The 24,886-nt window shown below is 41.0% G+C and overlaps 1 protein-coding gene across 10 annotated transcripts in view; it reads left to right on the top strand.

Annotated features, from left to right (window-relative positions):
* The window catches only part of FAM107A (family with sequence similarity 107 member A), a 78,044-nt gene that overhangs the window by 40,047 nt on the left and 13,111 nt on the right, over positions 1 to 24,886 (top strand). For 7 of the 10 annotated variants that reach the window (XM_087923559.1, XM_087923565.1, XM_087923560.1 and 4 more), the window contains one exon: positions 22,573 to 22,747. In XM_087923559.1, coding sequence (XP_087779685.1) covers positions 22,573 to 22,747 — 175 coding nt within the window. Of the gene's footprint in view, positions 1 to 1,007; positions 1,105 to 19,158; positions 19,229 to 22,572; positions 22,748 to 24,886 lie in introns of all 10 variants that reach the window. The other 3 variants (XM_087923562.1, XM_026721676.2, XM_087923561.1) reach the window with 2 other exon arrangements.

The following is a 24,886-nucleotide window of genomic DNA, read 5'->3' as shown; positions in this document are numbered from 1 at the left end:
TAGGGGGTGAGTGTTTAGTGTGGCTTATGGGAAGAAAAGTTTTTTTAATGGGAAACTAACCTCATTTTCACCCTTAGCCCACCCTTTTTAAAAAGTATGAAAAAAAAATCCATATTCCTGTAACAACATTGCACCTATCTCTGCATTTGACTCATCGGTGACTATGTGGAAATAAATAACCAACACATTTGTTTCAGAGTCTCAAATACTTGTTAGCACTCTTAACACTTATAATTTGTTGAGCATTCATAGAAGCTTATCCAAGCATAGCTTTTTAATTAAATCAGTCAAAGCAGACTCTGAAGCATTCTACGTAGAACAAATCTTTGAAATGAGTTGTCCAGATTTGATAATCATAATTACCCAAGTCAAGTACCCATATATAAAACAGCACAAGATCTACAGAAATTTATCCAAGGCTTCCCTCTAACCTCATGTTTAGTCATTGACGTAGACTTGTTGTGTGTGGTTGTCCAACTAGAATTATGGGGATAGAAGGAATCATAAAGGTCACCTGGTCCACTCCCAGCAACCCAACAAGCTCCCCAAAAGTCTGTATCTAGCTAGGGGTAGCTTAGTCCTACCCATATCTTCTCTACTAAGGTCAGGTAGGAACACTTTTCAAATGTCCACCTTATTCCTGTTGTTAAATAAACTCAAGCTTCTGTTGAAATGTTGACAATGTTCTCTTTTTTTTTTTCTGAATCTTATTTTAGCAATATAAAAGTAGCCTTCTTTTGAGTTGGAACATCTAGTCTGTAGTCTGACTGACAATTACTTCCAGACAGGAAATTTCCTATTTTTACTTGATGATGTCAGTGATTGTACCTAGAGTTTCTTATCAAAATCTATGCCCTCTGCTCTATGTTCCGTTCTCTAATCATTCATTAAAGAAAAACCACATGATTTTGTATATATGAACAGGGATGCAAGAACAGCCTCATGCTAAAAATACTGCTAAGAGCTGGTGTTTGATTTCTTACTCTATTTTTTTTAACTCTCTGCAGATTTAGATGGCCAAGGACAATGCTTTGTGATGTAGCTCTTCTTTTACAAAGCAAGAAAAGCCATTTGTGATCCTATTCCTTCTTCAAAAAACTAAAGGTAGCAGTTTTCATCTTTAGGACAATTTCCCCCTGCTCAAACCCATCCTACAGATAGGCTGACAGGGACTGTCACAAATCATCCAAAATAGGTAGGAATTAGTATATTGGACCAGGACGTCTCAGTTTTAACTCCATATTCAGTCAGAAATTGATGGGATGATATTGAGCCTTCCATCTTTCTCACCTCAAGGTGATTTTAGATTAAAAAAAATTAGAGGACAGAATACTTTCAACTCAAGTATTAAAAGTGGAAGAATGTATGGAAAGGCAATGATTTCCCTGTTTTAGGAAAGAATTGGACCAGGTACCTTTGTCCAGGATATTCTAAATAATAAACAAGAATGGTCAATGGTCAATCAAACCCCGACAGCTTCTAGTTACTTGGTAAACCAAGCCCAGATAGCACCAAGCACTCCACGGTTCAACCCTGAACTACATATATTCTCTTCTATTGAAGTTTTATCTTGTGATCAGGGCTTTGGGAAGAGACAAGAGTCCATGTAAGGCAGAGGTTTCAGGACTAAAATAATATATTTATTTTTAAAAGAGCTAGCACAATATCAAACTTAGGGGTTTCCTAGATGCCCTCCTTGTATTATAGTACATATCTTGGCATAGTAAGACAATGATGGTAAGGTTACTAGTTATTCAGAGAATAAGTTGAAATTTTCTGTGGGTTCTGTGGAACATTGAGACCGAGAGACTCCAATTTTCAATGGTAGAGGAAGGAGAAATCCTAAATATCCTGGAAGAAACTCGTCACAAGAGTCTTCTGTCAGGGTTAACCTTCCTTTTCCTTCTCTGTGTAGTTTTTATTGCCTGAGGATAAGTGTGTTTTTGGGTTTGATGAAATGTATACTCTGCATTGTATAACATAAATATACTAACTATGACTTCCTTCACTTAAGTGTCCTAAGAGGAATCTAGTTAGAAATGTCTAATTCCTGCATTAGAAGTTTGGAAGTTTTGTTTCTTTGCTTGTTTTCATTTATCAAATTTTGAAACCGCCCGTCTCCCTCACCAAAGGATTTCTCAGTTTTCCATGTTGAGGAGCAATTCATGCTCATGGGACATAGAGAATCAGTGTGGTGTAATGATGCTGGAGTAGGATTGGGGACACACAGTCCTTTCTTAGGCATGGAAATCAGCTGAGTGACCTTGGTCCAGTCATTCCCTCTCAACCCAAACTCAGCATCAGGAGTGTGACCAGCTGATGGAAAATAAAGCCCTTATCTGCACCTTGAATTGCTGTTAGGCTGCAATTAGTAAAGTTCTAAATTCTAGCAGTCATAGCTTATGTCAGTGGTGGCTAACCTTTTTGGGCTCCCGTGCCAAAAATTGTGTGTGTCGCATGCCACGTGCTCGCATGCCAGCACCCAGAAGGCAATGCGCCCTGCCTCCCCCCCATGCAAGCGCACAACAGCCCTCCACCCCCTTACGCGCACGCATGTGCCTCCCAGCTGATTTTCGGCCTATGTTTGAGGCCTTTTTCGGCCTCTCTGAGTCTTGAGGGAAACCTCTGCAGCCTTGGGAGGCCAAAAAACAGGCTTTCTGAAAATACAGGAAGTGCCTGTTTTCAGCCCCCAGGGGTTCTCTGGAGCCAGGGGTGGCTGTTTTCACTCTCCCGGGGGCTTAAGGGAAGCCTCTGCAGCCTTTGGAGGCCGAAAAATGGGCCTGTTTCGGCACTTCCCATTTTTTTACTCCAAAGGCTGCAGAGGCTTCCCTCAAGCCCCCAGGAGGATGCAAATGATCTTCCCAGGCTCCAGAGGCCCTCTTGAGGCTGAAAACAGGCACTTCCGGTATTTCTGGAAGGCCCGTTTTCAGCCTCCTGAGGCTGCAGAGGCTTCCCTCGAGCCTCAGGGAGGCCAAAAAAGGCCTCAAATGGGCCAAAAATCAGTTGGTAAGTTTGTCTGGGGCTCGCATGCCCACACAAATGGCTCCATGTGCCACCTATGGCATATGTGCCATAGATTCACCATCACGGGCTTATGTCATAATGCTTTGGGGAAGGAATTCTTGACTTACTGCTTACAAGAGAAATTGGCTATTTTTGTACTTATCAGAAAGATGCCTTACTCATGCTGGTATGTTTTGCAAACCACCCCTTTCAAATGCTTCCTAGCAGTTAGGCAAGAAAACAGCATTAAAATTAGTGAAAGATGCATTATCTATCTTTTTTACTTAACTCACACAATCTGGTTACTTGGGTAATCTATTTTTCTGGATTTGTGCAATATCCTAATCATAAATTAATCCAGTTGGGTTAATACAACGTGCTGTATCAAATATGCCCAAAACAAAGGTTAAAACTAATAAAACTTCACACACTCTCTTCCAGATAAGCTTACTGCATTGTACAGACATAGCCATCATCTCACAGAAATGGTTTATACGTGAGAAGCATTCAAATTGCAATAACTATTATTTATAAAGCAATGAGGAAGGGTGTGCTTCTGCTAAAGCTAGGAGGACAAAAGATTTTAGAGTCGGATGTACAAGACTGAATAATCCACAAGTTTTTTGAAGCATTTGAAGATTAAATGTTAGGGCAAAATTGCATTAAAAATTGCTGACGGGATTATGTGATTCTTACATTTATTTCACTTGTCATGTGGAGTAGTAAAATATTCTTATGAGACATCAATTTGCATAATTTTGGAGGAAATGGATATGTTGGAAAAAGAAGGGAATTCCTTAGCTCTGGTAACTCTAGGAATCATACTTAAATTTAGTCATAAACTCTTATGATGATTAAGCCTAAGATTCTTTCAAACAGCCTATAACTATAAAACATATAGTTTAAAATATTTAACCTGTTACAAATTGCTATATTATGAATATGTACCATTTCTTCCAGAAATGACTTTGCAGCTCAGAAAGTTCCATTAAATTGGCTGGACTGAGCATCCAAGACACTGTTTATCCCCTTTCCTAAATATTCTCATTATCTATCATTAACAATGTTTATTTGTTATCTTCTTTCTCTGCTTCTGCTACCTCAACTGTTTCTTCTAAAGCATTTGACGTGCAGTTTGTCCTTCATCTAAACCTAAAAATCTCTCCCATATATGTGCTTAAGTCCGGTTTTGCACATAGACCAGCTATTTTCAAATAATTTGACCCTGCAGTTCCTCTATAGAGATTTTCCACCATACAGATGATCGTTTTTAGATATTATTTTATTCCCAACTTGCTGTGTTAATTTGAAGGAATAATTTGTTGTATCATGTTGAGGATTTTGTAATGTTATAAATTCTATAAGTCGTTATATCTTTAACTAAGCCAGTTAAGCATGCTCTTGAATGCCATAAAAAGTATCAAACAACAGTGAAGTCAGGGATTGTAGGTAGTCTGGTGGGCACCAAGGAAAACGTCCATGGACATTATGTGCCCTTAGACCTCACAATATTTAGGCTGGGCCTATAAAATTAACTAAGTAGACAATTAATATGCCATAGTGCAGTGGTGGTGAACCTATGGCATGCATGCCACAGGTGGCATGGAGAGCCCTTTTGGTGGACATGCAGGCCATCTCCCCAACTCAGCTCTGCTGCGCATGTGCATGCGCCTCCCACCGGCCAGCTGGTCTTTGGGTCTCTGTCACGCATGCGTGGAGAGCAGGGTGCCTGCGCGGGGTGCCTGCACGGAGCAGGGCACCTGCACGGGACACATGTGTGCGCAGGAAACACGCACATATTGCATTCTAGGCATTCACATTCACTTTGTGCACTCAGTGCCAAAAAAGTTAGCCATCACTGCCATAGTGGGTAGATATTGCTCCTCAGTTAAGTTGATATTTTTTCAAAGACCCGATGGCAACATAAATATAGCCCTTACTGCAATATTCTCAAGATAATTCTATAAACCAGGGGTGTCCAACCTTGGCAACTTTAAGACCTGTAGATTTCAACTCCCAGAATTCTCCAGCCAGCCCTACCAACTGAGCCAAGGTTGAACACCCCTGCTATATTCTGAGAAACTAGTTCTTTTTCAAAGCTGTTGGTAGCAAAAGAAGTTTGAATCATCCATATTTCTAGAGCTTTCTACCAGATCTGTAAATGTGGAGGCGATAAAGCTTTTAAACCAATTAGTCTACACAATGGGATCACAACATCAACCTGTTGCAACATCAGAAGAATAAATCGGTCTTCCTAATAGTTAATTGGGCTGGATTTTAGAAGGCTTTTAAAATAGTGAGGTCCTCCTCAAACGCCTTCACATTTTACCTCAGCAATCTCCATGGTGCCTACTTTTAGTGTTAGTTTAGAATTAGATGAGGAATTTTGTTTTATTTTGTTGGTGCCCTCATCTTATCAAGTCAAATGGTTAAAAAAATATGTTTCTTTCACTATATCCCTCCTAACCTAAGAGGAAATCTACATGAAAGATAGGTGTCCATTTTTAAAAGGCTTAGTTTTGTGTGGAATTTCGTTTTTAAATATTTTTATTAGCCTTCCCCTCCCCACTAATCAACTTCCTGTTACACAAGAGTTTGCCAAAGATCAGACTTGGGAATGAAATCTTACAAGAGAGAAACTGAGTTGATATGGCAACCCTTTTTTGTATTTGATATTTGTACTTGGCAAGCAAAATGATAAGCTTTGTTTAATGGACCATGCTAATGTCAGCTTCCCGGATGTAGCAACTGCATGAGTAAAGGTAGCAAAATATGAGAAAATGCTACTTTTCCAAGGGACGTTTTATACTTGCTCATTGAAATAAAGTATAATTTTTGAGCGGAGAATGAATGTGAGAACCTTTATAGGATGATGGGGTCTTTAATGGCACAAGGTCAGAAGATAAAGATATATATATATATATACACACACACACACACACACACACACACATATATATATGTACACACACACACACACACACACACAGTATATATATGTATATGTGTATATGTATGCATGTGTGTATGGTATTCAGCTTTGTTCGGGTATTTTCCCACGTCATTATACTTGTGCTTTTAAAGTTGTAGCAACGTTTCGGCAGAATCTCATCTGCCATCATCAGGCTTCTGTATTGTGTTCGTCTGTGAGTCAGACTTTCACAGACTTTCACTAATCTACAAAAAAACAGATGGCACACTAGGACACACCATATACTAAAAGAAAATACACACCAACCGCTACCTCAATGCCCAATCCTACTACCACCCAGCACAGATAAACTCCGTGGCCAAAACACTAATTGCCAGAACCAAACGCCTGGCAGACAAGACACACATAAAGACTGAACTATGCAACCTGACTAAAGTACTGACAGCTAACGGCTTCCACAAAAGCAAAATCGCCGGCTTGATCCACAAAAACACACTGAGACATAATGGAGACCTAGAAGATGAACAGACCTATGGAACAGCTGTCCTGCCCTACATAAGAGGTACTACAGACAAAATCAGTAAGATACTACACAGGCATCACAACAAGACTGCCTTCAAAACAGACAGAAAAATAGCAGCCATCCTAAGAAACCCCAAAGATAAAATTGACCTGGAAAACCAAGGCATATATGAAGTCCCCTGTGCATCATGCCCTGCCACATACATTGGACAGACCAATAGAAGAATAAGTACCCGCCTGGATGAACACAAAAATGCAGTAAAAAAGCTGGAACACACTTCCTCACTAGTCCAACACATGAAAGCAACAGGTAATAGCATTGACTTCAATGGCACCGAAACCCTAGCCACTGTAGAAAACCCCAGCCACAGAATTATCAGAGAAGCCATAGAGATTGAAAAAAGACCTGAAAGCATGAATAGAAGAGATGATTCCACCAGACTGTCAATTATTTGGAAGCCTGCACTCACAAACAAAAAGATCTCCACACCACAAGCCAGGCAAACACCTGGGCACAGATCTCCCCGATACCTCCAGCTCAAATACACCCCAACCAGGCACCCAGATGAAACCTAGCTTCCTAATAAATGATAGCCATCGGAGCCAAGCTGCACTAAAAGCCTCCGATACAGGAACACAATGTTGCCAGCCAATCAAGACAAAAAAAGCCACAAAACAGAAGATATTAGAAACACCAATCAAGCAGAACACAGCAAACTCCAAGACCAATAAACACAGACCAAGACTCCCAACCAATCAGGATGAAAAAAAAACCATTCTGGCACAGCAGTAGGCTAGCTCCAAATTTAAAACTGAAACAACTGTGAAAGTCTGACTCACAGATGAACACAATACAGAAGCCTGATGATGGCAGATGAGATTCTGCCAAAACGTTGCTACAATTTTAAAAAGCACAACTATAATGATGTGGGAAAATACCCGAACAAAGCTGAATACTATACATACATACATACATACATACATACATACATACATACATACATAAGTTTGGCGCGCAAGGAAGGAGAGGCATAGGCTGGTGGAAAGGTTAATAGGCTTTATTGGCCACAGTGTAACCCAGCCGGGCATACTGCCGCTAACTCAGCAGCTGGCTGATGGGCGACAGCTGAGCCTGTTTGACAGCTCCCTTTTATAGCAAGCTGTCAAGAGGGCTCAGCCAATCAGTGATGGCTCTGGTTCCCGCTTAAGCAGCGGACCAGAGTGAAGACTGTCGCTGGATATAATATGTGTGTGTGTGTGTGTGTCTAAGTGCTAGTGCTGTTACATAAAACACTGCAGTGGTCAGTCTGTGTGGTTCAGGGAATATGTATGAAATATTTATCTGTGGTTCTCAAGTAGTCTATGTATATAATGTAAATTCAGGAGGATAAATTACGACCACCTTTACAAAGCCGTTGCATTCACTCTCTTTCTCACGCCTCACACTTCAGAAAGCATCCTAACCTGTTTGAATGAACTCTTTCTTTCAACATGAGAGGCGGTGTGTGTCTCTGTGTGTGGAAACTGAGTATGCAGAGTGAATGGTGAGACTAAATCTTCAAGTCCTTCAGAAGGTCATGAGGATGGGAAGACACACAGATAATCCTCAATGTATGACTATAATTGAACCTGGCAATTATGATAATCAGTCATGGTGGTTGTACAGCAGGTCATCACATGACTGGTCTGGCCCAAAGGTTCTTTTTTGGGAGGCAGTTGGACTTCCTTGATTTTTCTTTTAAAGACGTTTCGCTTCTCATCCAAGAAGCTTCCTCAGCTCTGACAGGATGGTGGGGAATGGAAGGATTCATATTCCTTGGAGACAGCTGGTCATTTGCATTCTTTCAGAGCAGGGGTACTTAAATCAGGCCTGCAGGATTGGCCTGGAAATATCAAAGGACTGGCCCTCGATGCCTCTGCCGGCCAAAACGAGCTGTGCGGGGAGGCATGTGGAGGGGCCCCCATGGCTCATTTTCAGCCTCCGCGATCTCTTGCAGCACTCTGCTGGCCAAAAACAAGCCCTGCAGAGGTCCCGCAAGGCCTTCGCATTGCCTGTTTTTGGCCTCCAGAGCCTCCACCCGGACTCTGCTGGAGGACTGCAGTTAGCATTTTGAGGGTATCCCAGTGTCAGATTAAGGCAGCAGAGAGGGGGAAACACCCTACATGGAGAAAAATGACACCAGGAATCTGACCTTTATTAATCTTATCGTCTGCATGCAAGTTTCCTGCCTGCCAGTTAGTTGTAAGTTAGTTTTAATTCAAGTTTTTAACTTGTTGGGCTTTGTCTCTTGCCTGAATCCTTAAAAAGAAAAAGCCTTTGGGATTAGCTTTTCCCTACAGATCCTTTGACTCCTTCCTTCACCTTCCTCCTTTCCCACAGTGTCGGCCCGAGACTCTCACCGGCAGAATCTTAAGCAACATGAAAAATATTGGGAGAATTTCCTTTGCAAGAGGGAAACTCGGCTAATTAATACTGGAAACACAAAGCAATATGAGTGTGTTTGTCTGTTTTTTTTCTAAAGAAGAAATAAAAAAGCAGCCACAATCTACCACAGCCCCCTAAAACACAATCTATCATAGCCTCCCAAAACTGCCCCTGGAGAAGACAGATGCAGCACCTCTCATACCTGCCAGCTGGCGGCGGGCTCTAGGTTGGGGAGTGTCTGGTGGAAGCGCTTTATTTTTGTTCTAATCTTCAGCTGGGGAGGGGTACAGGGGATGTGACTATCAAGTGGCACTCTTGCACCTCCTCTGCCCACCATAGCCACATCCACCATGGCCACACCCACCCACCCACCCAAACACACATGCCCCCCTGAAGATCAAACACAACCCTGATGCAGCCTTCAATGAAATCGAGTTTGACACCTATGTTTTAGAGAATCATTGAGGCCATTTGGAGCAGGTGTGGGATTCTACAGGTTTGCATCTTTTTGCTAGAACCGGTTGTTAACATTCTAAGCAATTCGGAGAACCAGTTGTTAGAAGAAATTACTGGCCTAATCCTGTACGGAAGGCAGGAAGGAAACATTCTGGGGTTGCTTACAGAAACTGCCTCTCCGTTAACCCTTATTACATTCTTGGCAGGGCTAAACTTCCTGTCTCTGGAACTTCTTTGGAGTTTTTTCCCCCTTTTTGCTGGTACTTTGCTTGTGTAGAGTGACCATTCAAAGTTACAATGGCACTGAAAAAAGTGACTTATGACCATTTTTCACACTTACGACTGTTGCAACATCCCCACAGTCATGAGAGACCAGGCAAGGAGATGCGTGCCTCGATGTGAGTGATATTGAGTTGGCCACACACAGCCAATAACGTGATCACCAAGCCATGACCACCAAGCCACGCCCACCAACTAAGCCACACCCACAGAACCAGTTGTTAAAAAATTTGAATCCCACCACTGACTTGGAGGGTCACCTGAGTAGTGCATATAGGTGTGGAGTTTTCTTGGCTGGGCTTCAGTAGTTCCCCCCCCACACACACACAACATTTAAATCATGAGTCTCTAGCCAGATTTTCAAAGCTTAAAGATTTATTAGGAGTAGACATGCCAGTGCTGCCTGGGTGTAGCCGACTCTGAGACACATCATTCATGGTCACCCTTGACCCTGGTTTTTCCCCCACCCCCTGGGTGTATCATAATTCATATTCTCCAATGGGACACATTCATAGCCAAGAGTCATCAATCATACTCTCCAGTTAGAATTTTGCATGCAGAAACTTCGGTCCCCTGGAAACTTCGGTCTATGAAAACATTTATGGAATGCAGTTTCACTTTTGCAAGCTGCTACACTACTCTTCCTCCCTTTCAGTTGGTAACTCTAAAAGACCAGAGAAATATTTTATGAGTTGACACAGGATGTTTTCTGCCCTGTTGAAGATAGGTTCAGGCTGTTGGGGATGAGTCTATGTTGTCTGCATCTCAAATTGAAGCGCAAATGATTCATCTAGTCTGCAATTTTTCTGGAAATGCATTCATGCTCCCACACCATTCAAGGGGTGTTCATCCCAAGTGCTAAAAGTCTTTGGAGATTCTCAGTCATCCAGGTCATGCTTATCCGAAAGCTGCTTTTTTAGAAGGCAACTGGACTTTCTTGTTTTTTTCTTTTGAAGACATTTCGCTTCTCATCCAAGAAGCTTCTTTAGCTCTGACTGGATGATGACGATAACTGATATGGGGGGTGTTGTTGTTTTTGCAGAGGTTGTTAAGCAAACGCCAAGATTGTTAAGCATTGTTTCTTATGAGCATTTTTTTCCTGGAAATCAGAAGTAAATTCTGAAAATCGGAAGTAATTTTCAGCAAAGATGTTGTAAATTGCAGTTACGTGAGCATACATGCAAACAGCTGTAAAAATGTGGGACAGTTGCTGCACGCCCAAACTGCAGTCATGTGAACTTTGAAACCTGGTATCAAAAGTATCTTTTGGGGAGTCCATCATAACTTTAAATGGCCACTAAGCAACTGGTCATTAAGTCAAGGACTACCTGGAACTGGGAGCCACTGTTTAGATCTTCAGGTCCAAAGCTTTGCTCAATGGAGAAATCCAAATTAAATAATCCTAACAGATAGATGGCTGGGCTCCAATTGAACACATCCAGTTAAGGAGAGGCTATCAGCTCCCTCAGTCATTCTCCTATCAAACTGTTTCACTGTCAGAAAGAATTTGTTGAACATTTATTTGAAAACATTTATCTGTCTTCCCATAACTTAAATCCATGTTCTTTGAAATGAGAGAGAAGAGGTCCTGAACTACTCTTGCCTATTTGTCTCACACTGCTGACTCATACTCAATTTGTAATTTACTATTATGAGACATTTCACAAGTACAAGCAGGGTCTCACCATACTTACGTATTTTCACAAGCACAGGTCTCAGCATTCTTATGTGCTTCACTTCTTTTTCCCAAGGGAAGGAACATTGGAGTAATTTCTGTAAAATCGGACTCTTGTTCGTTTCAGTCCATAATATCCTAACTTATCAAAAGATTCTGAATTTTATTTCTATTTTCTAGTCCTATGATAGCTATCCCTCCAAATTTTATGTCATTTGCAAACTTCATAAGCATTCCCTCCATCTTTCCCTCCAAGCTATAAACATAAATGTTGAAATGTTCGGGGTCCAAAATTGAAATCAATAAGTACTTCTCTGCATCTCTCCTCCAGTTAATGAATACTTCTGAGCACAATTTTCAACCAGCAATATAGTCACTTCCTTCTCGTGCTACGTAACCACAGCCAAGTAGCCTGAAAATCCAAATGCCATGGGGCACTGCATCAAACTCATTTGTAAAATCAAGATATATTACATCAGCATTTCCACAATCTATAATGGAAGCACTTTGGATCAAGAGATGTCAGGCAAGGGGTACTGTTGACATGAGAGCTTTTCATGATTTAAAAAGTGTTCACAGGAGAAAGTGCTTATGATTTGCATTATGGGTGGTCTTCAGTTAGCAACTGCCTCAGACAGTGAGTGTTTGCAGTAACAATGATAAAGAAGTAACTTTGCAAACAATGCCCGCCTTTGCAACTTCTCTCATGTTCACACTTACAGTTAGTACCATTGTCCTGTGCCTGGCCCAAGCATATTCCCCCTCCTTTTTTTTCCCTCTTCACAGAGTAAAAAGTTCTCTTCCTAACCTGTTTTTCTCCACCTCAGGTTAAGAAAAATTAACAACCTGAGCTCTGTGGTCTTAATTGATTAGAAATGACCCTAAACAGTTTCGCACTAAAGGCCTTTTCCTCCTAAGAGGCTAGCAGCAAGCACATTAGACAAACAGCCAGTGCTGTTGCATTGCCTTTAATGTATATTTCCCCACTGTGTGTCTGCTTACTCTCTTGCAATCTCTTTCTCTTCAATGAATGTAAATACAAAAGTCAATTCTTTTTTCGCTCATTATCTCAGCGCTCAGATCAGCATTCCAAAGGGCGGGGAGAGTGTGGGAAAAAGGAGCTATAAGATTTGCCCTTTTACCTGGTTCTCTCTACATATGAGTTCTAGAACCCTTCTCAACCATGTGGGCTTTCCCAGCTGTTGGAGTCATATAGTTCCCCCCTCTCCCAATTGGGCTGCCAAGCCACAAAGTTTGGAGACCACAGTTTTACAGCCCCCTCTAAGCAGTTTACAGAGTCAGAATATTTCCCTCAACAATCATATTTCCCTCATTTTACTGATCTTGAAAGAATGGAAGGCTGAGTCAACCTCAAGCCCACCAGGATCAAACTTCAGACTGTGGATAGAGTTACCCTGCAATACTGCATTCCAACCACTGTGCCACCACCATGCACCGATTGGTCTGGAGAAATTGTTTATAAAGACAACGGTGAGATGCATGAACTTTGAAACAGAGCAGATGCATGCCAGCAAAAGGCTGTGATGCCCCACCTTCAATTCAAGAGTAAATAATTGTTGAATATTTGCTCAAATTGTTTAATCACAGTGAACTTTTAGTGATCTGGTCAATTTTTCAAGAAATTGTTCAAGTAATTTTAGCGTCAAGATTCTGTCCTTTTTCAATCTTTTAGTAGTACTTTAATATACTGCTAAAAAAAATAAAGGGAACACAAAAATAAGACATCCTAGATCTGAATGAATGAAATATTCTTATTAAATACTTTGTTCATTACATAGTTGAATGTGCTGACAACAAAATCACACAAAAATCATCAATGGAAATCAAATTTAGCAACCCATAGAGGTCTGGATTTGGAGTTACACTCAAAATTAAAGTGAAAAAAAAACACTACAGGCTGATCCAACTTTGATTTAATGTCCTTAAAACAAGTCAAAATGATGCTCAGTAGTGTGTGTGGCCTCCATGTGCCTGTATGACCTCCCTACAATGCCTGGACATGCTCCTGATGAGGTGGCAGATGGTCTCCTGAGAGATCTCCTCCCACACTTGGACTAAAGCATCCCCCAACTCCTGGACAGTCTGTGGTGCAATGTGGGGTTGGTGGATGGAGCGAGACATGATGTCCCAGATGCGCTCAATTGGATTCAGGTCTGGGGAACGGGCAGGCCAGTCCATAGCATCAGTGCCTTCATCTTGCAGGAACTGCTGACACATTCCAGCCACATGAGGTCTAGCGATGTCTTGCATTAGGAGGAACCCAGGGCCAACTGCACCAGCATATGGTCTCACAAGGGGTCTGAGGATCTCATCTCTGTACCTAATGGCAGTCAGGCTACCTCTGGCGAGCACATGGAGGGCTGTGCGGCCCCCCAAAGAAATGCCACCCCACACCATTACTGACCCACTGCCAAACCGGTCATGCTGGAGGATGCTGCAGGCAGCAGAATGTTCTCCATGGCGTCTCCAGATCCTGTCACGTCTGTCACATGTGCTCAGTGTGAACCTGCTTTCATCTGTGAAGAGCACAGGGCACCAGTGGTGAATTTGCCAAACTTGGTGTTCTCTGGCAAATGCCAAACGTCCTGCACGGTGTGGGGCTGTAAGCACAACCCCCACCTGTGGACGTCGGGCCCTCATATCACCCTCATGGAGTCTTTTTCTGACAGTTTGAGCAGCCACATGCACATTTGTGGCCTGCTGGAAGTCATTTTGCAGGGCTCTGGCAGTGCTCCTCCTGTCCCTTCTTGCACAAAGGCGGAGGTAGCGGTCCTGATGCTGGGTTGTTGCCCTCCTATGGCCTCCTCCACATCTCCTGATGTACTGGCCTGTCTCCTGGTAGCGCCTCCATGCTCTGGACACTACGCCAACAGACACAGCAAACCTTCTTGCCACAGATCACACTGATGTGCCATCCTGGATGAGCTGCACTACCTGAGCCATTTGTGTGGGTTGTAGACTCTGTCTCATGCTACCACTAGAGTGAAAGCATCGCCAGTATTCAAAAGTGACCAAACCATCAGCCAGAAAGCATAGGAACTGAGAAGTGGTCTGTGGTCACCACCTGCAGAACCACTCCTTTATTGGGGATGTCTTGCTAACTGCCTATGCTTTCCACCTGTTGTCTGTTCCATTTGCACAACAGCATGTGCAATTTATTGTCAATCAGTGTTGCTACCTAAGTGGACAGTTTGATTTCACAGTAGTGTGATTGACTTGGAGTTACATTGTGTTGTTTACATGTTCCCTTTATTTTTTTTTTGAGCAGTGTAGTATTTTGACATACTCTGGCCTTTGCAAATAATGATTATCTATTTGCATTGCTGACAGTACTCCCCTAAGGCCCTTGTGTAACGCTCAAGTTCTGATGGTTTTGCCTGAAATCACAAAGGAAACACATGGATGAATCAAAACATTTATAAAGCTCTAATGTATTTTTGGTTGGCTAGTTCCCAGAAATCCCCCCAAAAATCTATTGATCTACTGACCATCAGGGTACAGGGATAATGTCAAAGAGCCAGTTTGGTCTAGTGGTCAAGACACCAGGCTATAAAGTGAGAGACTCTTCAAGTCCTGCCTTAGTCATGGAAAGTTAGAGTTTTTGATGTGGAAAATAAGAATGCTGGATATGTTTGCTGTCTTGAGTTTTTTAAAAAAAATAATAAAAGTGTGGGATACAAATAAATAAACACAAGCTAAATCAGTCAGATAGGTGGCAGATGTCCTAAATTAACCAACTCCAAACCAATAAACTCCGAGACATACAGTTCCTCAAAGTTCCATTTTATTAGAGTTGTTATATTGGCACATCTGGGAAAACCCGAATCTGAGAATTCCAGGTTTTCCCTTCCCAAAAGAGAAATCAAAGATCCATCCCCGCACCCATCAGTCCATCACAAAACGTTCCAACTAGAGACGTACTTCCAGACACTCGTCTCCAGGTGCAGGGCAATATGTCCTTGACTCTCTGAGAAAGAACGTTGTTGTGTCTAGTCTTCTATCCCACTATAAAATCCCCCTCCCAAATTCCCAGGCATTGAATGTGGCAGCCTCAAAGCTTCCAAGTAAAAAATGGCTTCCAAGGCTGATTTATAGTTCAGCAAGATATAGATAACCATAAGTTCTGATTATCTACTGTAAATATTCATCTTGACGCATGAACTGCCATATCCATAGAGATTTCATAGCTTTTAATGCAGCCATGTTTTATTTCTTAGGACCTGGGGAATTGATGCTATCATATGAAGCCTTAATGCATAGAAACTTTTAATTTGAAATGGGTATTCAAGCCCTAAAGCCAAGCTGCATTTCTTTTTGAGAAACCATAAATTCAGAGATATTTTCAAGTGGAAAAGCTGAGAAGTTCATGTTCCTTCTGTGTCTGAAGCAGTGCAAGGAAGTAAAAGCCATTTTTCTAACTAGTAGTTGAGTTTTTGGTATTCTGTAAAAGTCTTACCTTCAAGTGAATTGTGAGCATTAAAATTTGTTCCTTTACATAATAAAACATGAAATATAATATTATACCGATGTAATAGGATTCGTAATGTATTTCCTGCTCTTTGGAACATGAATAATGAGCAAGGAAACATGCATAATATGTGGTGCAGAACTCATACAATCAATTGCAGTAAGTAGGACAGCAGAAAGGGATTTTGTATAAAAATAAGATCAGGCCTACCATTAAGCAAAATGAGCAGTAGATGCCATGGTATGGGAAGTAACAGTAGTCTGGGTTTTTCTTATCAGCTACATAATTGTTCTCTCAGAAAAAGTAAAATCAAAACTCGAATTGAATACAGGAACTAGGGCAGCTCTCAGACTACAATTTTATAGGATTTATCTGAAACTTTCAATCTGCAAAATACCAGAATGAAAATGGGGCAGAGTACAATGTAAAGCTCATAATGTTCTAAGGCTCAAGTGTCTATCAATTTCCTCTGCTTCTTCTGTTACCTCTTTTATGGCAGTATTTAAATTAAGCCTACAAACCTTCCCTCAAGAAGGATCCTATTTTAAGAAGATTCCTGCTTCAGCTAAACCTACTTACATCAACCGGTACTTCTGTATTGCTGAAGACACAAAATAGCTGAGAAAAGCTGGGAAGGTAGGTCTGTTGGTGGCAGATCTTGTCTCACCGTATCAAAAAATGCCAACAGAATTTAAGGATGATTCCATATAAGGTGTGCCCATCAAGAACTCTCATCTGTACATGTGGGAATGGGCAGGTGGTGGGGATCAGAATACATCAAAATAGGAAATCCAGAGTAGGACTACGTCAGAGACAAATGAAATGGTGTCATGCCCCTGTCGGAATCTGATTCCGAGGGGGAGGCCAAGCAGCTGACAGGGAGTGGGAATGTAGCTCCAGTGGCTGTGAAAGAAACTGGCGAAGAGCAAAGTCTGGCTGGGCAAAGCAGGGGAGAGGTAGAGCAAGGCAGAGGGAATTCAGAGGAAGATCCAGGTTCACCCCCTCTTCATCCTAGGGCACGCAGGGAGGAACAGAGAAGGGAGCAACGTGAGTTGCATGGCTTATGGGGGAGCCAAGGGCCCTGATTCCCTTCATTAGCTGCAGCTGGGAACACAGTGTTTAAAAAGGGAGTTTGCACACAGCAACTTGTTGGAAGCAAATCGTGTATTATCTTGTTTTGTTGAGCTTATCTGGGCTCCTGGTATCTTCCCAACTGTGTGTGTTTTGTTGGCCTTTGAAGTCTGCAATTTCTTATCCTGCCCTGTCCAGTTAATTGCTGTAGCGTGGTTTGTGTGGATTTTTATTTACAGTTTATATGTACTTTGTTTACGGACTGAATTTCTTCCACTTAAAAACTGTTTTGGGGAGAGTTTTTTTTTCCAGCCGAAGGTAACTGGACATTGGAGGCAAAGTTGAAAGTATTAAAGGGATTTTTCTTACTTATGTGACTGTGTTGCCTTTATGCCACGCCCTGGGTCATCACAAGTGGTGTAAGAAGGTGGGCAAATTCTAGATCAGAGGTGTCAAACTCAACATCGTCACGTTGTAGTCACATGACATATTGTGACCTTTTCCCCCCTTCACTAAAACCGGGGTGGGCATGGCTAGCGTGTGATGCATCCAGGCCACAAGTTTTACACCCCTGTTCTACATCAAGAAAATTAGGCAGGGTTGCATAACAATTTCTTTCCCAGATAAATTGATCAGAATTCTGAGGAAAGTAAGGCATGAGGCAGTATTTCTCAACCTTGACCACTTTAAGCATGCTCGCTGGGGAATTCTGGGAGTTGGAAGTCCACACATGTTAAATTTGCCAAGTTTGAGAAACACTTTGTATGGGCCTCATTTGGGATTTTGGGTCACTTGATTCCCACTAAAATGACTAGCGGGATTTCTTCTCCCAGCACTGTTGGGATAACAAAGCTCCCCAAAATCTGTTCCTGAATACCAGGAATACAGCCCATAACCTACTTACTCCTGGCCTTGCTACCAGGTTCTCTGGTTGAACCCCAAGGTTATCAACCAGAGCTGAAAGATGAGACATCTCTATTATTAAAATAAAAATTGTTTCATTCGGCTTCAAATTAGCAAGCAGTAATTTCACTGAGCAAAGGAGCTGCAGATGGCAGCCCTGAATTTCTCTCATGTGCCCTTATGCCATGTGATTTTAAGGTTCTGGGCAAGTAACAAACCAAGTCAGCCTCTTTTTGCAAAAATTACTTCTCTTATCTGAGGAACAAAATGGTCACAGAAGAGGTCCTCATTGTAGTATCAGTGATACGTTAATGAAATTCTTTGTTCTTGTGATGAAGGGGGAAGTCATCTTTTTATATATCCCTTTTTATTTTTTACTCTTTTATACTTTTCTGGTTTATATTTGTTTTTATCTTTGTAACTCTAAACTTTAATAAAAAGTTTTTATAAAAAGTTTACAGAAGAGTGGTCTGAATTATTCCTTTCTTCTCCTGCCAAGGTGATTAGGAATTTTGTCTTTCGTTACCTCTCATTTTACAAGAAAAGTCTTCATAGAAATTCTTAGTTATCTCAAGCAACAAGGGAACAGGAAAACATTCTTCAGCTCTGTCACTTTGCTTTTTATCTCATGTTTACAAAAAGGGACATAATGTTACACACATGCATGCACAAAGAGAGAGAAAGAGAAAAAAACATCACAATCCCTGTTGAAGACTGTTTCCATCTATAGCAGTATCTGGTCTGAAACAACCATAGGACTTACATAATTCAAGAACAAACAGTTCATTATCAGAAAGATGGCTTCCTTTGCCAAAGGCACTTTTGTGTAAAAGAGGGAAGGCAGGAGATGTTAATCACAGCATGACATTAAGCCCAGAAGATACAAATCTCCAGGCATGAGGCTGCCTGAATACCTGGTACTGCATCTCAATCCAATTTACCTTTCGGAGCAGAGATGAAGAACGAGGGTGAAGCATAAGAATGATTGGACTGGAGGCTGAAACATATGAAGAATGGTTGCAGAAACTGGGTATGTCTAGTCTAATGAAAAGAAGGGCTAGTGGAGACATGATAGCAGTGTCCCAATATCTCAGGAGCTGCCAGAGGGAGTTGAACTATTCTCCAAAGCACCTGAGGGCAGGACAAGAAGCAATGGATGGAAACTAATGAAGGGAAGAAGCGATCTAGAACTAAGGAGAACTTTCCTGACAACAATTAATCAGTGGAACAACTTGCCTCCAGAAGCTGTGAAGTCTCCAACACTGGTAGTTTTTAAAAATATGTTGGGTAACCATTTGAAGTGGTGAAGGGTTTCCTGCCTAGGCAGAGGGTTGGACTAGAAGACCTCCAAGTTCCCTTCCAACTCTGTTATTCTATTCTATCCTAAACGTTATTTCTTGTAGAAAGGCTGGAGTGAATATTTTGAAATTGGGAAAGAAGAAACAGATTGCCGGTTCAGGGAGATCATCTAATGTAAGTTACAGAAGAAAAGGCCCCTTTCAGTGCGCTTGAGGGACTCCGCCTCAAAAGTCTCTGATAACATACTGTAGTTCTATGGCTTATCTGGTCCAACTGTTTATGGTGATTTATGATGTTGGCAGGAGCTCTCTAAGATGTCTGAAAGTGACATTTCAAAGGTGAGATACTTTATTATAATCCATCTAGAGCCGCCTCTTAACACAAGATGGGCTGCATATAGGTTTAATAAATAAATAAAAATACTGGGAACTAAAATGGAATCTTTCATGGGCAAGCAGTGGGGTCTATCACTGAGTTACATCCCTCCCCTAATTACAAGTAGTCCTCGGCTTACAACTATTTGTTTAGTGACCGTTTGAAGTTACAATGGCACTGAAAAAAGTGACTTACAACCGTTTCTCATACTTATGACTGCTGCAGCATCCCTATGGTCATGTGATCAAAATTGGGATGCTTGGCAAATAGTTCATACTTATGACGATTGCAGTGTCCTGGTGTCTCCTTTTGCAACCTTCTGGCAAGCAAACTCAAGGGGAACCCAGATTCGTTTAATAATCTTGTTACTATGTGAGTCACTTAACAACTGCAGCAAGAAAGGTCAGAGAGTGGGGCAAAACTCACCTAACATATGTTTCACTTAACAACAGAAATTTGGGCTCAATTGTGGTCAGACCCTCACAGATGTTTTTCTGTTGTCCGTACATGAATCCTTTTTCTTCTTGAAGAATGGTGCAATGACCACAGTTACCCAGAAGTGAGAATGATGAGAGTCATGTTATTTCAAAGTTGCAAGAGCCTCTTGGGCATTTGGGCCTCTGCCTCCGTTTTGTTACATGTCTGATCCAAGAAAGGAATCTCACCCTTTTTTTTTTTTCATCAAGAAGATATGGATGGCTGAATAACATTTTTCCATTGTTGGAAAATGAATACAGTGTACAATCTATCTCTAACATGGCACCCTCTCATACAGATCCAAGGCCTCTGGAGGTTACCAGATTCTGATAGGCAACATTTCATCTTCTGCTTTTGCTTTTGCTACAAACTGTGGCTTGTTATGCCACCATTGCACATTACTGCCGTGATTTGATATACCTCATAAATGGCACTCAGTTCTGCTTTTCTTCACCTTTCTATTGACTTGAGCCTGGGAGTTACATATTCATTTTAGTATAATGAATCTTGTCTCCTCCATATTACCCTTGCAAACTTCCCCTGTTCCTTGTTCCAAGCTCATGGTTTTTAAAATGTCAGGTATTGCAACATCTTGAAAACAACCGTCTGCCCGAAGAAGCAAATAAAACACATTCCTTAGACAAACATTTCTACATCTTGAATTGGTAGCACACAGGACAGCCACCCTGCTTCCTGAGTTTTATTAATGGGTTTGTTTTTACTAGGCAAAATTCTGATTTTAATCATTTTAAAACTTGAGAGTCCAATGCTATTCCCAAGTATTGGCAGCACAAGAAGATTTGATGTTTTCTTCAGTCATTGTGCTATAATTCTCCAGGGACTGTATTAGTCTCAGCTACCCACCCCTATAGTTTGTGGACTCCCAAATCATGTTGAGCTTTCCAAGTTACAGAAATTGTCTGCATCATTTCAAAGCATAAGTAGACAAATCTTTCTTGAAAAAAAGGAGTGAGATAAGCAAGCAACCTCCCTTGTGGCTTTCCACACCATTTGCCATTTCCTTGGACCAAAATGGTAATAAAACCCGCTCATACTTGGTGAAAAGAGTCACAAGACCCCCTTATTCCTCCTGTGGTGCTTAATTGTAGCACTGAACTTTTCACCCCAATTATAGTGATGTAATCCATGGCCGGTTGGCTTTGCTTGGGTCTTTTCCATAGCCATCAGAGACCTGTCGCTGTACCAAAACAGGAGGGAGCCACTGTAGTGGTGTGAATTCAGTCATTTTCTCCTTTTACAGAAGAAGAAAAAAAGATGAATGTTTTCTGTTTTTCAGTACTTAATGTCCCCTTCTCCCTTTCAGCTTCCTATTGGACTTTGGGGGTGTTGATAAAAGTAGAAGTCCAGCAATCAGAAAGGAAGGGGATCAAATGCTGCTTTAGCTCTGTATAGTTTTTCAAAATAAACATTCCTTGAATATTCTCCTCCTCTCTCTTCCTCTCTCTCCCCCACTCCACTCCTACAAGTTGCGTCTCCTCTATTGAATGCCTCCCAGTCATCCCATGGCCATGTCAACCAGATGTCTATGGCTATCTGAAGTACATTTTTCCAGCATTGTTCCTTCAGGTGACAGACAATTCAAGCTTTTAAATTAAATTCAGGAAGACTCGGATCTATGTCCACTTTCAGCCATAGATTGACTGAAGTTGCTATCTTGCAGCGTTTGGTCCACCCCATGATGTGGTTACAGTTATGGGAGACTGATGAAAAAGGACAGGCAGTGAAGAGGAAATGGAAATGTTTTGGAGGCTGTGAATTTGATCACAGGAATTCCAGATGAACTCTTGAAAAAGGAATATATTTTGGGATCGGGCCCAAACATTTGTTTTTACTGGCACTCCTTCTGCCTCTTGTTTGTTCAATTTTATGTATAAACTCTCAGAGGAAAGGTGGGGCTTAAATCTTATCACAAAAATCTCACATATCAGATAACAACATAAACAGATGAGGATACCAACCATTGGTCACGCTGGTCAAGGATTCTAGTTGTTGTCATTCCAACTTATGAAGGAAGCTAGTGTGGCTTTTTGATGAGCATACAAACATTTGTGTATAATGTATAATGTGTATAATGATCCTGAGCTAGTCAGGATCTGCTTCCAAGCTGAATAAATCATTTACAGGTAGATATGGCTCTGAGCAGTGACTAGGGAAGGGGAGAAATTTGTTTAGCATACATTTGAAGGAAAGCAATTCCAAATTTGTATTTTTTTAACCAATGTGCAAACCAAAGAATTCTCATTCAATTTAGGATTACTATTATTCATTTCTGACTATTTACAGTGAGAAAGCTTAGGCATGGAAGAGATTGATTTACTTTGATTACTAAAATATTAACAAAAATTAGAAAGTGAGAGAAACTGATATTGATTGCTTCTCCAAAATTCTAGTAGTAATACAGTGTCACTGCACACCTACACATCTGTACTAATCCAAACCACAGGGGTTCGAATGGTATTTACTTAATTAGTCTTCTGGGCCTAAATAATTCTAAATCAGAATGTAAGATTTTCAATATAAATGAGTGACTTTCTTCAGAGATCGCAATCTAACATTTGACATCTTTGAGTTTGATGTATGCCTGATTTCTGAGAATTTTTTTTCAGTTATTGTGATGCATTGTTTGATGTCTCTTCCTCCACCAGCATCTATGTATTCAGACATACCACCAGAGCGGCCTGATATTGGGAATATCATGACTCATCCTGATTATCTTGATGGAAACCCGGATCTTATCAAACCTAAAAAGCTGCACAATCCTGTCAGAGCCTCAAAAAGCCACCAAGAACTTCACCGGGAACTACTTATGAATCACAGAAGGTGAGCAAGGGTTGAAGTCATAGGCTTCCTCAGGAGGGGTGGAGTGAGTATTGTATTATGTGTGCTGTGACATCTGTGGTTTTGTCTATGACATTCTAGAAAAATAATGTTGAAGAAGTGGGATAGAATATTGACACCTTGATCAATACTTTGGCATTGGAGATAACTCCTGAGTATATAGCAGGGGAGTCAAAAGAAATTAATCCAATGCATCATAGAACAGGTCAACACAGAATTCTCACTTGAAACTCAAATATCCAGGCTCAAATTATTATATTACAAAGAAAACAACCAGCAGCAATTAAAACAATGATGGATCCACTTTTGGAAGTCCTGAAAGACCACATTGGTGATAAATTGTCCTGCAGAAAATCTGTCCACACATGGTGTCTAAAAATTAATACTGACCTGATGACACATATTCAATTGATGAGGTACAAAAAATCTTGCAGATTTGCAAAACAGGTTACATTTATTGGGGGCAGCTGTGTTCTATGTTGTTTTTGAATACCTGCGTTGCAGGATATTTCTAGGGAAATTGATTAGAGAATTATCTTTCTATTCTTTTAGGTTCAAAGAAGTATTTTTATATTTTGATTCTCGGAGCCCTGCCTTTACACCTTGAATAGATGTGGTCTAATGAATTTGCCTTCTGTAAAATGGAAGCTGATGGCCAGCCCTCATACACAGCATTTCAGAACAAGCATGTTGTGAATGAAAAACATACATGGGTTTCAAACATACATGGGTTTCAAACATATCTACCATTCTTCAGGTGCAACCTGAAGAATTGAGAACGACTGTTTAGAAAACAAGCCATTCCTCAGGCATAAAAACAGCTTTCCCTCTACACTGTAGAAACTTTGGCAGAAAAAAGATCCAGGCAAAACTGCATATAAATGTATTTGTGCATTTATCCAATTTGTATACCAACTGCTCCCAGCAAAGCTAGAACCATGGTCACTGTAATACATGAATATCTTTATTTTTGTCCCTAAGGGCTGTTGGATCATTAATAGATGATAGAAAAGTTGAGCTGACATATGCTGGGGTTTGTCAGGGTGTCACTTTGATCCACAAACTTGCCAGCTACATTTTAGCCTAGTATGATGTGTAAGGTTTGAATCATACGATTGGAAGGGACTTCAGAGATCTTATAGTCCAACCCTCTGCACAAGACAGGAGTCTGTAGCATCCCGGTCAAATTCTATTTTTGAAAACCTCCAGTGATGGAAAATCCACAACCCCAGGAGGCAAGATATTCCTTTGTTTGATTGCTCTCACTGCCAGAAAATTTCTCCTAACTTCTAAATTGTATCTCTCTTTGACAAGGTTCCATCCATTACTTCTTGTCCTGCCCTCCGGTGCTTTGGAGAATAAAACAATCTCCTGTTCTTTGTGTCAGCCCCTTAAGTACTGGAATACAACTATCATGTTGTTGTCCCCCCCATCCTTCTCTTTGATAGGCCAGAAAAACTTAGATCCCTCAACTGTTCATCATATGATTTAGCCTCCAGGCTCTTTTGCGAACCTCAAAAATTGGATTGAGAAAAGCATAATTCAGCTAATCATGGAAAGGCAGCATTTGTTACAATATAAGATACATAGGCCAACAATTGTGTGAACTATATATCTGTGATGATATTGTCTAGCTCCACATAAAACTTTGATGAAGTTTTTTAAAAATTAAAAATCGTACATATGTTGTTAATTCTGTTGTTCCTGGAAAAAATGCTCTCTCATGATTCAGATAACATTTTGTCCTCCTCTGGTTCCCTGAAACATCAAAGAATACCAAAGATAAGTTGAGATTTCCCAAAACCTCATAGAAATGTACATATTGTATATCTGTAGATGAAAGGCAAATGACGGACGCATCAAGAGCTATCTAGATGAAAAGAGGGAGAAGTTCGGGCCAATATCCTGTTAGATTCTTAGCCATATCCGCTAGCATTATTTGTTTTTATGAAACACAACTTTCCTTTGCAAAAAGTAGACAAGTAGGAAATGGAGTGAGTCATCCAAACCTAATAAAGAAGGCCTGATGTGATGGGAGTTTGATTAAAAAATAAAATCTCAAAATGCATTCTGACATTAAAAGGAGGGCTGCTGATCTATATCTTCTTAATAACAGTTGTA

This window comes from Pseudonaja textilis, chromosome 2, assembly GCF_049901715.1.
Source record: "Pseudonaja textilis isolate UNSWEBS1 chromosome 2, rPseTex1.2, whole genome shotgun sequence".
In the NCBI taxonomy this organism is placed as follows: domain Eukaryota; kingdom Metazoa; phylum Chordata; class Lepidosauria; order Squamata; family Elapidae; genus Pseudonaja; species Pseudonaja textilis.
The sequence above is the reverse complement of the archived record's forward strand: the minus strand, read 5'-3'. Positions and strand labels throughout refer to the sequence as shown.